At 33.6% G+C, this 12,305-nt stretch overlaps 3 protein-coding genes across 10 annotated transcripts; 1 reads left to right on the top strand and 2 right to left on the bottom strand.

Annotated features, from left to right (window-relative positions):
- The first annotated feature begins 110 nt into the window (after positions 1–110).
- On the top strand, positions 111–2,275 carry LOC103863834 (pentatricopeptide repeat-containing protein At5g39350). Its single transcript, XM_009141586.3, has one exon. It carries the CDS (start codon positions 163–165, stop codon positions 2,179–2,181), a length of 2,019 nt encoding a protein of 672 aa, XP_009139834.1. The 5' UTR covers positions 111–162; the 3' UTR covers positions 2,182–2,275.
- LOC103863833 (EID1-like F-box protein 2) lies at positions 2,245–4,013 on the bottom strand. The gene is made up of 2 exons (XM_009141585.3): positions 3,501–4,013; positions 2,245–3,224 (listed from the first exon to the last, which is right to left on the bottom strand). Exon 2 carries the CDS (start codon positions 3,213–3,215, stop codon positions 2,463–2,465), a length of 753 nt encoding a protein of 250 aa, XP_009139833.1. The 5' UTR covers positions 3,216–3,224; positions 3,501–4,013; the 3' UTR covers positions 2,245–2,462.
- A 622-nt stretch (positions 4,014–4,635) lies between these two features.
- Positions 4,636–7,963, bottom strand: LOC103863835 (protein IWS1 homolog A). Of its 8 annotated transcripts, none has more exons than XM_009141589.2 (3): positions 7,371–7,963; positions 6,787–6,841; positions 4,636–6,479 (listed from the first exon to the last, which is right to left on the bottom strand). In XM_009141589.2, exon 3 carries the CDS (start codon positions 6,450–6,452, stop codon positions 4,950–4,952), a length of 1,503 nt encoding a protein of 500 aa, XP_009139837.1. In that variant the 5' UTR covers positions 6,453–6,479; positions 6,787–6,841; positions 7,371–7,963; the 3' UTR covers positions 4,636–4,949. The 8 variants fall into 8 exon arrangements, with proteins under 8 accessions (XP_009139837.1, XP_009139841.1, XP_009139838.1 ...); XM_009141593.2 differs by having other exon boundaries at positions 7,270–7,963; XM_009141590.2 differs by having other exon boundaries at positions 6,791–6,841; positions 7,270–7,962.
- Positions 7,964–12,305: the final 4,342 nt, after the last annotated feature.

A 12,305-nucleotide genomic window follows, 5' to 3' on the forward strand; every position in this document is an offset into this window, starting at 1 on the left:
GCAAAGCTAAATTGTATTAAACGATGCCGCATCGCTTGTATTAAAAAGAACAAGTCTTCAAAGTTAAAATTGTACAAACGACGCCGTATCCCTTGGCCTTGACGGAAGAAGTTAAATAGCACTACGACGCCGTATGAGATCACTTCGCTTCGGTATTCTCAAATGAGTGAAGTTTTGCGCAGAGCCAAACACACACTTAGCGTCAAACAGTACCAATCTCTCTTGAACCACTATGCAGCCACTCAATCACTCTCCAAAACCAAGGCTTTACACTGCCACGTCATCACCAACGGTCGAGCCTCCGACCACATTATCTCGACTCTCTCCGTCACGTACGCTCTATGCGGCCACATCGCCTACGCACGCAAGCTGTTCGACGTAATGCCTGAAAGCTCTCTGCTTTCTTACAACATCGTCATCAGAATGTACGTGCGCGGCGGGCTGTACCAAGACGCTGTGAACACGTTCGTTAAGATGGTCGGCGAGGGAACTAAGTGCTGTCCCGATGGTTATACGTACCCTTTTGTTGCCAAAGCTGCTGGAGAGTTAAAGTCTGTGCCTTTAGGGTTGGTGATTCACGGGAGGGTCTTGAGAAGCTGGTTTGGTACGGATAAGTATGTGCAGAACGCGTTGCTTGCCATGTACATGAGCTTTGGGAGGGTTGAGATGGCGAGGAGAGTGTTTGATGTGATGATGAACAGAGATGTGATTTCTTGGAATACAATGATTAGTGGGTATTATAGGAATGGGTATATGAGGGATGCTTTGATGACATTTGATCGGATGGTAGATGAGGGTGTTGGTGTTGACCACGCTACTGTTGTTTCCATGTTGCCTGTTTGTGGTCACTTGAAGGATCTTGAAATGGGGAGGAATGTTCATAAACTGGTGGAAGAGAAGCGGTTAGGTGATAAGATAGAGGTGAAGAATGCGTTGGTGAACATGTATTTGAAATGTGGTCGCATGGACGAGGCGAGATTTGTGTTTGACAGGATGGAGCGCAGGGATGTGATCACATGGACTTGTATGATCAACGGATATACAGAAGATGGGGATGTGAAGAACGCTTTGGAGTTGTGCAGGTTGATGCAGTTTGATGGCGTGAGACCTAATGATGTGACTATAGCCTCTCTTGTTTCAGCTTGTGGTGATGCTTTAGAGCTGAATGATGGTAAATGTTTACATGGTTGGGCAATAAGGCAAAGGGTTCACTCCAGTGTCATCATAGAAACTTCTTTGATCAGCATGTATGCTAAATGCAACCGAGTAGACATTTGCTTCAAAGTCTTCTCTGGGGCTTCAAAAAGCCTGACAGGTCCCTGGAGTGCGATTATTGCCAGTTGTGTGCATAATGAACTTATGAGTGACGCGCTGAATCTCTTCAAAGGGATGCGGAGGGAAGATGTTGAACCGAACATTGCTACACTAAACAGTCTCCTTCCAGCGTATGCAGCTTTGGCAGATCTGCGCCAAGCAATGGACATTCATTGCTACCTTACCAAAACCGGGTTTACGTCGAGCCTTGATGCAGCTACAGGGCTGGTTCATGTTTACTCAAAGTGTGGAACTTTAGAATCCGCCCACAAGATATTTGATGGGATCCAGGAGAAACACAAGAGCAAAGATATAGTTCTATGGGGTGCATTGATCTCTGGTTACGGGATGCACGGAGATGGCCATAACGCGCTGCAGGTTTTCATGGAAATGGTTCGGTCTGGTGTGACGCCGAACGAAATCACATTTACTTCTGCCTTGAACGCTTGCAGCCATTCCGGTTTGGTCGAACAAGGCTTGACATTGTTCAGGTTTATGCTTGAGCATCATAAGAAGATAGCTCGACCAAACCATTACACTTGCATGGTTGATATTCTTGGTCGAGCAGGTCGGTTAGAAGAAGCTTACAATCTCATTACAACAATTCCATTTGAACCAAGCTCAACTATTTGGGGTGCATTGCTCGCTGCATGCGTCACACATGAGAATGTCCAGCTTGGAGAAATCGCAGCAAACAAGCTGTTTGAATTAGAACCAGAGAACACAGGAAACTACGTGTTGTTGTCGAACATCTATGCGGCTTTGGGACGATGGAAAGATATGGAGAAGGTGAGAAAAATGATGGAGGATGTTGGTTTGAGAAAAAAACCAGGTCATAGCACAGTCGAGTTCAGACAAAGATTATGAACAATTGTTATAGTTTTTTTTTTGTATTATTTTTGTCAGCGAAATGCTATAAGATATGGAGAAGATACCTAATGAAAAATTTAGCAGAAGTAAATGTTGTTCATACACATACATGCACTGTGAGAACAAATGGTTTGCACAACAATGATAAGACTTGAGAATCTGAAGTTGCCACAACATCACACCAACTCTATGCAAAGTGATGATCCCAAGTCTAGCAACAACATTTCACCAGCAGAAGATACATACATTAGCGACAGCTTCAAGCAACTTGTATATGGTCACTGAACCTCGGATGCTCCTTCGGAATCAGACAAAGGCAAGAGAGTACAAACTCCAAGCATATGTCCATTGAGGCAAACATAATACTCAATGCTGTCTTCATAAGCCCCCAATCTACAGCTAGCACTCTGTGGTATCATCCTCGCCTGAAGCATACTCCACAGCTTGGCTTTGCAATAAGGACAAACCTCTGTGGGGTGAAACGATGTCCCTTTCCTAATAAGCAACTTCCTCACCTTCGACATTGAAAACGATTTGAAAATCCCACGGAAGAATCCCAAATCACCATCTTCTCCTCCTTGATCCAAATGCTCACAAGGATCAGAAACATACAGAATGTCATCGTTACGACACTGAGGAGGAAGGAAGCTCCTTCCTGAAGTTCTAGAGAAGCGGGTCCTGTGAACAAAGTGACCAGGGACTTGAACATCGCTAAAGAGTCCGCCTTTACTGGAACCTGAGCAGTAAATCAAAAGCTTCCCAAGTGCTCTCCAACTACCATCAACACTGTGGCTGCCACTAGACTGGAGATCACACATCATCTTCGGCGCTCTGGCTCTGCAGAACTCTTTCCACAGCAGTCTCTTAGCAAGATCGTCAAACCATTTACAGACACAAGACAGAGTGGCGATTACATTAGGGTTCCAGTTTAGATGCTGAACCATAAGGAACAGTACTTCTTCACTAAGGTGTCCTTTCGTGCAATGACAAGTCGCCGAGTGAACACAGCGGTACTGCTTCGCTATTATCATCCTCTAAGCCTAGCACAGACGCAAATAGTAAGCCTTAACCTCACTGAACAAATGCATTTAAGTAAAAGCAAGAGGCTTTAACTAATTGGTAAAGTGACCATATCATGAGTAAGAGATTAGAGATGCATATGATTATAATAAACAATACCCACATCAAAGATGCATTCTTTATATATATAAACAGTCTTAAGAAACCAAATTCGTTTTCTTATTCACCACAAAACCAAAAATCAAAATAGCCAAGATCTATAACACTCCTTACTTCAAAGATAAGGGACATCTCACCTTAGTTTACACCAATCTTTACACAAGAGGTTCAGTAAAGTGTAAAGGTGGGAGCTTTGAGATGAATCGAGAGTATACTAGTTTAGGGTTTTGCTCGAGCGACCAAGAAAGATAAAGAAAAAGGAGAAAAGGGTTAGCATTTCAAGTGATTTAGATACTTTCCAGCAATACCCAGAGAGAAAAGTTTTGAACTTTGGTTAAAGAATGAAGAAGATGAGGTGATGCATGCAGAGAGATAGGCTATCGAGAAGAAGCAAGCAAGCAAGCAAATCTGCTTCTTTCCTAATTTTTTTTTTTTTTTCTGATTGTTTTCTATGTAAGTGGGAAATGTACGTTTGTCTGCGATTCTACGGGTTATGTTAAAGTACGGTAAGGTGTACGGTGTGGCTAATCGTTTGATTGGATGGAGGCTGATCTCGCTACAAAGAGTTGGTGACTCCGTTAACGTTAACGGCAGGCAACGACTCATTTTACAATTACATTTGTGTTTTCAATTAATGAGAAGTTAAATTAACTCCATCTACTCGTTTGTCTCCATTATAGGCTGAATTTCAATTTATAAAAAAGTGGGAAAAGGTTGAAAAAGTAGGGGAAAAAAGAGATGTTGACAATTAAAAAGGAGTTGTTGAAAGTTGAAACATGTTAAAATGCGAAAAAATATCTTCTGAAGCAGACAAGATAAAGAGTTGGTTACAAAAACTAAAGCAAGGCAATTGAGTTAGAGCTTAGAAGCTTCCCATGTCTGGAAGGAACCCGATCCAATACCGACAATTGATTCATGATTATGAACCAATGGTTGACAGATTGAACCAATGTGAATGAATTATAATAAAGCAAAGATCTGAGGCTGTTCATAAGTCTAATGGTATTGTTGAACGCACAGAGTCAAAAAGGCCATTGATATTCATTCTTTTTGTTAAAAGATTTATGTGGATATGGACATGTAATCTTTCTCCATTGGCTTTGATTCAATTAAGCAAATCCCATTAATGCATTGATGAAACTTTTAACTGACAATTGGTGCATTGTGATCGATCACAGGTTTAACATATTATTAGGAGTATATTTTTTTCGGTTTGTGGATCCGGTTTACCATCCGGTTTGTCTAGAAAGAAAAAAAACTGCAAAAGAAAACAACAACCAACAAGAAATGAAAATGTAAAGAAAACTAGTCTTTTTTTTGTCTGTACAAAACCGAATACATCCAAATAAAACCAACAAACCGGTTCAGAAGAACCAAAACTAAACACAGAACACAATCCATCAGAGTATTATTCACAAAGCATCATATCAATATTTGGCTGAGACATCATAACCTTAGTATGAATGCATCAATCTTTCTTGAAGTTTCCAGCAAACCGAAACCATATCAAACCGGGCTCGAATTACAAGTTTCTGCACACACCAAACCAAAAACCAATTCAACTACTCCTATGAAGATTCCAAATGTTAGCTTTGCTCATGCTCAAGGCACATACCAGAGTTAGCAAGAGGTTTAGACTCTTGAAGAGAGATGACAGTTTCGAAAGCACCAACCAAAGCTTTGACTTTGCTTTTTCTAGCTTCAACAAGTTTACTCGCTGTTTCTTCGATGACATTGTTGAGCAGTCCCTGTGCATCTTTCTCCTGAACGTCTTGATGCCTCAACACAACTTTTTCACCATCTTCATCTTCTTCCTCATCTTCTTTGACGTCTTCCCTCTTCTTAAAGCTTCTTCTGACCTGTGCATCTTGCGCTTTGTCTTCACCAACATCTCTTCCTCTCCTAAACTTGAGCTTCCTTGCACTCTCGCCCACATCATCAGCATCCACAACTTTCCCTCTCCTGAAATGTAGTTTCCGAGCAGCTTCCTCTGCAGACTCTCCTTCCTTTCTCACTCTTGGTTTCCTCTCCGCTCCGTTGGAGGTTTCGATCTCTTCGTCTACTACGCTCTCAGCTTCGTTGCTTCCTGAAGGGTAATCATACTCCTCTGTCTCTGAAACAGGACACTCATCGTCTTTCTCAGTTGAATGAGTCTGTAGAAGAGGAGGAAAAGGTTCAGCAACGCACTGCTGATTCTGATCATGTTCAGACACAGCTTTGCTCTTTGTTTCCATTTCCACAACGTGTAATGTTTTCTCCTCCACTGGATAACCATCTACCTGCTTGTCAGACTCTTCAGTGCGCTTCACACGTCTTAGTTTCTGATTAGAGGAGGAGGAGGAGGCAGCCTTTAAGCTCTGACTCTTCTTCAAACTTGAAGTTCCAGCTAGTCTCATTGATAGTCTTGGAGAAAGAGAAGCTCTTGGAGTCACTGGAACCTTCTTTAAAACAACTCTGGAGGAAGCTGTAGCCTTCTTCATTTTTGCATCTTCACTTTTTGATCCCATTTTGGGTTTCAGAACCGATGAAGAAGCAACTTTCTCGCTGTTTACTTTAGATTTGGACGTTGCTAGTGCTGAATAAGACTTCTTCAAGACCTTCGGCTTCATAGCATCAACACTACGAGCTCCCAAATCTGGTGAAAGTTTGAGCTTAGAACTTGATGATGTCACTTTCTTCTTCACAGGAGTTTCATCACCAGATGGTATTATCAACACCTCTGGCTTCTTCATCCCACTCACTTGATGCTTCACAACCTCTCTCTTGATCATCATCTCAGAAGAAGAAGAGCCATCATCACCAGGGGTAACCTTCTTTGTCGTAGCCTTCTTAGTTTTAGAAGAGCCAGGCTTCAAAGTTTCGACCAAAGCATCATCATTCACTTTCTTGAAGATCTTTCTATTGGTGGAACGCCAAGGTTTCTCCACGGTTACCTGCTTCTTGCCGTACTTGCAGATATCATGGCAAGAACCGGTGGATGCTCTGAGGTAACGAGGGATCTCTTTCTCTTTAGGCTTTGATGCTATTGCCTTCCCAGTTCTTGCCAACATTTCAGGCGTTCCAAAGCTACTCACACTGTCTTCATCCATCAATTACAAACCCAACAAGACCACAACCTGTTCACATTTTCAAACACAAGACACCAAAATTAAATTACTACTTCAGATAAAGATATTTATATACAAACAAAGAAAAATGTTTTCTTTTTGTCACTAAACTTGTAGAACAGAAAACAACAACAATAAAAAAACAGATCAGAGAAGAGATTAAACACAAGAACTCTAACAGAAACCAAAACTAAAAACTAAAAACAATTATGTCATAAGATGAGGAGCCAGCAACAACATTATCCACCACAAGAAAGCCAAAACTGAAACCGTTTTCTTTTTGGTAACTGAAACAAACGTTTTTGTACTAACAGACCTACCAAAAGATTTCAAAATCTAGTTGAACAGCTTTGGATCTTGGCTTACCAAATCTGATAAAACAGAAGCAGGAAGAAGAGGTCAGAGAATAAGTTATATGTAAAGAAATGGAGGAAATTATTCGAAAACTAAGCAAGCAATGTCATGAACGACAGAGACAATGCGATTCTCTAAATAATTAAATAAAGGAAACTCAAATGAATCGCATTTAAAGAGAAGGTTTCATCTTGAAGCATTCATTTTTTTTTTCTGAGAATAATCAAACCAAAGACCCACAAATAAAGCATAAGATCCAGTTCTTACGTTTCTATTGAAAAATGGAAAATACTAGAAAAATATCGGCTTCGAAGGAAACCCATTTTCGCATTTACCGATTAAATGGCTCCCACGATCAGAAAATTCAATGAGGGAAAATTATCTTGAAAATTAGAAGAAAAACTTATTAGGGAAAAGCAGAGAAATAATAATAATAATAATTCACCTTTGTTTTCAGAGGAACGAACTGTTCAAAAGAAAAGCAAAAGACTATTTGACAAAACAATGATTTTAAACACGGGAGACGAAAAAAGGTGCAGAATTTACGAGTCCTTTTCTTCTGGGTCGGTGTTCCGTGTTCGTCGAGATCGTGCAACCAACTAAAAGAAGAAGAAAAAAACTCTTTTTTTTTTTAAAGGTTATTTAACGAAGGTGGTGGTGAGGGCTTTCCTTTTCTTTTCTTCGTCTCCTTGCTTTCCGCGTTTGTCGCAGAATTTGGAAGGGCAGTTTAATAATGTTTACCCCTCTTCTCCTCTATTCCTAGATTTTAGAGAGAGAAAGTTGTGTGGCCTTGTGGGGTCATTTATAATGTACCAAACTTTACTTTTTATCACATGGTTTGGTTTTGATCTGTTTTTCGGGTTTTTGCTTTATTAAGACCAAACCGGGACGATATGTTTGGGGTTAGACGTAAACAAGATCCAAACCGGAGTTGGACCAAAAATAAATCCAGTTTATCATAAGTAAAAACTATATTTTCACCGCGCTAAAGCGCAGAATAATTTTTTGGAATTTTTTTAAAATAATTACTTTTTCTCTTCATTTAAAATAGCACTAGGTGTTCTGTCCGCACATGCGGGTATAGTGTTTTTATAGATATTTATCTGTTTATAAATATTAAATCAAAACCAACATAATAAATTATTACTTATATTTTTAAAAAGATAAATCAAACATTAAACTTTATATTTTATAATAAATAATATTATTTTAGATAAAAACACAACATATTTAAGAATTATCTTATGTTTTAAAAATATATTTTATTTTTGAGAATTTTATTATATTTACTTATAGTCAATTATCGAATATAACATATAAATAAAATATTATTAATATATATTCATTAGTTTTTATCAAAAAATATATATGCTTATTGTTGTGTTAAATTTTATAAACATTCACATATATTTTAGAAAATATATTTATTTGTTTGATTAGCATTTAATTATTAATTGTTTTATATCTAACTATAAATTTTATAATAAAATATTATTTTCAGATAACAACAGAATATATCTAAGAATTATCTTATGTTTTAAAACATGTTTTTATTTTTGAAAATTTTATTATATTTATTTAAAGTCAATTTTCTAATATAATATATAAATATAAGAGAAATTACCAAAAATACCACATTCATAGTACCACTTTTCATGTTTACGCTAACCACTTTTATCCTGATTTTTAATGAAGGAGTAAAATACAATTATACCCTTAGGGTTAACTAATCTTGACTTAGGGTTTAGAGTTGAGGGGTGGGATAGTGTTTTTGGAATGTGAAATTTATGATTCTAATAAATATATAAATACTTAAAAAATATATATAGGTTCAAACATAATTTTAAATTTTTTTTTATAAAAAAGTTCGAATTTGGAAAAATATAACTCGAAAACATAAAAAACAAATTACACTTTTTTTATTTTTTTATATTTTTATATTTTATTTATTTATTATTTATTTATTATTTTTTATTTAAATAATGATTTATTATATATATATAAATAACAAGGGCATAAGAGTTTTTTGCCACTTAATGAATAAGGTATTTTTGAAAATGTCTCATTAGTGGTGGTAAAAATGAAAAGTGGTACCATGAAAGTCGTAAACATGTAATTTTCCCATAATATAATAGTATTAATAGAAATTCATTTTTAATTATTTATATTTTAGATAATTTTTATTATTATTAATTTTAAATCACTTATTTAATCAGATATATTTTAAATTGATTTTTATTTTTGACTATTTATATAATTTATTCATTAAGGGTATAAATGATTTATTATTAATTTTAATCACTTTTTAATCAAATAGATTTGAAATTTGTTTTTTATATTTTGACTAATTTATATAATTATTCATTAAGGATATAAACGATATTAACCACTCTAACTTTTAATGTGAGAGCTCTGTTGCTAAAATTTACTTCGCAAATAATTAAACCAACATAATATATTAATTATATTTTTTAAAAGATAAATCAAACATTAAACTTTATATTTTATAATAAAAAATATTATTTCAAATAAAAACACAACATATTTAAGAATTATCTTATGTTTTAAAAATATATTTTATCTTTGAGAATTTTATTATATTTACTTATAGTCAATTATCGAATATAACATATAAATAAAATATTATTAATATATATTCATTAGTTTTTATCAAAATATATATATGCTTATTGTTGTGTTAAATTTTAAAAACATTCACATATACTTTAGAAAATATATTTATTTATTTGATTAGCATTTAATTATTAATTTTTTTATATCTAACTATAAATTTTATAATAAAATATTATTTTCAGATAACAACATAATATATCTAAGAATTATCTTATGTTTTAGAACATGTTTTTATTTTTGAAAATTTTATTTTATTTATTTAAAGTCAATTATCTAATATAATATATAAATATAATAGTACTAATAGAAATTCATTTTTAATTATTTATATTTTAGATAATTCTTATTATTATTAATTTTAAATCACTTATTTAATCAGATATATTTTAAATTCATTTTTATTTTTGACTATTTATATAATTTATTTATTAAGGATATAAACTATTTATTATTCATTTTAATCAGATAGATTTGAAATTTGTTTTTTATATTTTGACTAATTTATATAATTATTCATTAAGGGTATAAACGATATTAACCGCTCTAACTTTTAATGTGAGAGCTCCGTTGCTAAAATTTACTTCGCAAATAATAGTATAGATTGACATAAAATCCGTAACCTAAACTCCATACCAATCTCAAACCAAAAAACTTGATCCGTGCCTATTCTGAAATATTAGAAATTTCAGAATTGGTCATGTAGTGTGGTACACCATATATCCGAATTCGAAGTATTATTAGCAAACTCAAACGAGCAATCCGAGAAATAAAAAAATTTCCAGAAAACTGATATGAAAATCCAATTTAATCGCAAATATAAATATTTGAAACATAAATATGTACTTCAAATATTCAATTCTATATTTATTTTGAAATTATATCTAAAAGTAAGTATTTAAATCTTCAAAAAGTACCTAAAATATCCAATCTTGTATAAATACATTTATTTCTTATGTTTTTCTTTTCAATTTTGGATTTAATTTTGGATATATCCGAACCAAACCAATATAACCTGAATCGAAACAATATCTGGTTACTTTATGGATCTTAGATGTGTTACAATTTAGAAGCAAAACCGAAGTGTTATATCCGAATCCGATCCATACTTACAAAATATACCATAACTAGTATTAGCTCCCATGCTATGCATGGGTCAATTTCATTGTTTTCTAAATTATCTGATCAAAACTTAATAACTAAAAAACATCAAAACAAATTATTATTTTAGTTACCTATTTACTGTAATAGATAAACCAAGAAATATAAAATCTCACTTATATAAGTCAATATCAACATGATTGTTTTTTACTTTAAAAGTTATATGAATTAGAATCTGTTCTCATTTTTTTCTCAATATTTCTAGTAAAAAAATCAAGAAATATATAATTCCTATTCAAATGGCCTTTCAACAAATCTAAGAAGTTGTCGTATATCAGTGTCATGGAAACCATGCAAAATATGATCATTCGTTAGTACAAAAAAGTTAGTAAATACTATAATATACCTGTAATTTTAGTTTGCTGATAGTTTTCTCAATAAAGCGTTGGAGTTTCTCTCTTTTTACATTTTTCAGTTTCTGCATCAATCAATACTAATTAGTAATGGGATACGATCTCTTCAAGCATATAAACGTTAGAAAAAACCAGAATAGAGATTTTTGAAAGGGAGCAAAATAGAAAGTAACTTTTTCATATTTTCAGAATATAAGCTTGATCTTTTGAAGAAAACCTTGAATGCGAAGAGTGACACTTGATTAAAGGCCGTAGAAGAAAATAGATGAAGCAAGAGCATAAAAATGACACAAATTAACTATTTACCTCTGGGAAGAATCAATCCATACCCACATCAGATTTGTGATTAGAGAAAGAGACAAAATGTGTCAGTTAACAATCGGTCATTGGATAACTTCAAAAAGTATTTAAAGGAAATAGAGATAGTTATTAGGAGAGTGAGTGGTGATCATGGAGTTTAGAAAGAGGAACTGCTCCGCAAAATGGAATGATAATATTTTTGATTTTTGTCTCTTGCGTAAATATTTTTGTTTTGCATTTTTTCATTTTTGTTTTTGTATTTAAACTCTTTTATTTCTTGATCTATGTGGCAAAATATTATTGGTGTAGTGACTTGTGATTTAGTATATAAGAGATGAGACCTAGGATGTGATATAAATTAGAACTGAAATTCCAAATATCTAACCCGTATCGCAACAGGTATCTGAATGCTCAAGCCTAACTTAAAGTGTGTTTTATGTTTTGTTCAACGAGTTTTATATTTGATAAATATTTTATTTGTGTTGGAATAACCCGTGAAACTATACTCATAAAAAATATCAATAATAACATATTCCATCATATCATTATATATTAATGACTATTACTATTTATTTTATCATATATATATATATATTTATTTATCTCTAGTTTTAATACTTTATTAATAAGATATATTATTATGTATTAGTTGAGGGTTTTAAGGAATGTGTTTCTTACATTTGAATTAAAGTACAATTGTATATATGAGTTAGTAAGTATATATAATTCTTTTTATATTAATAATAAAATATAATTGATTATTTACTTAAAAGTAGTGTTAATATAAATTGAACTCATTATTTAAAATAATAGATTAGTTATTTTTGACAAAAAAAATAGTTATTTAGTTCCTTAATTTTAGGTTAGGGTATATATTTAATAATAATTAAGTTATGTATCAATTACAATACTAAAAGGAGAATATCCTTCACTCTAAAGCTATCCACATCATCTAATTAAATCATCCAATAATGACTATTCTTTCTGCCACGTCTGCTATCCTTTAGCCCAAAACTTCACATCGAAATCAACTTCG

This window comes from Brassica rapa, chromosome A04 (genome assembly GCF_000309985.2).
Source record: "Brassica rapa cultivar Chiifu-401-42 chromosome A04, CAAS_Brap_v3.01, whole genome shotgun sequence".
NCBI lineage: Eukaryota > Viridiplantae > Streptophyta > Magnoliopsida > Brassicales > Brassicaceae > Brassica > Brassica rapa.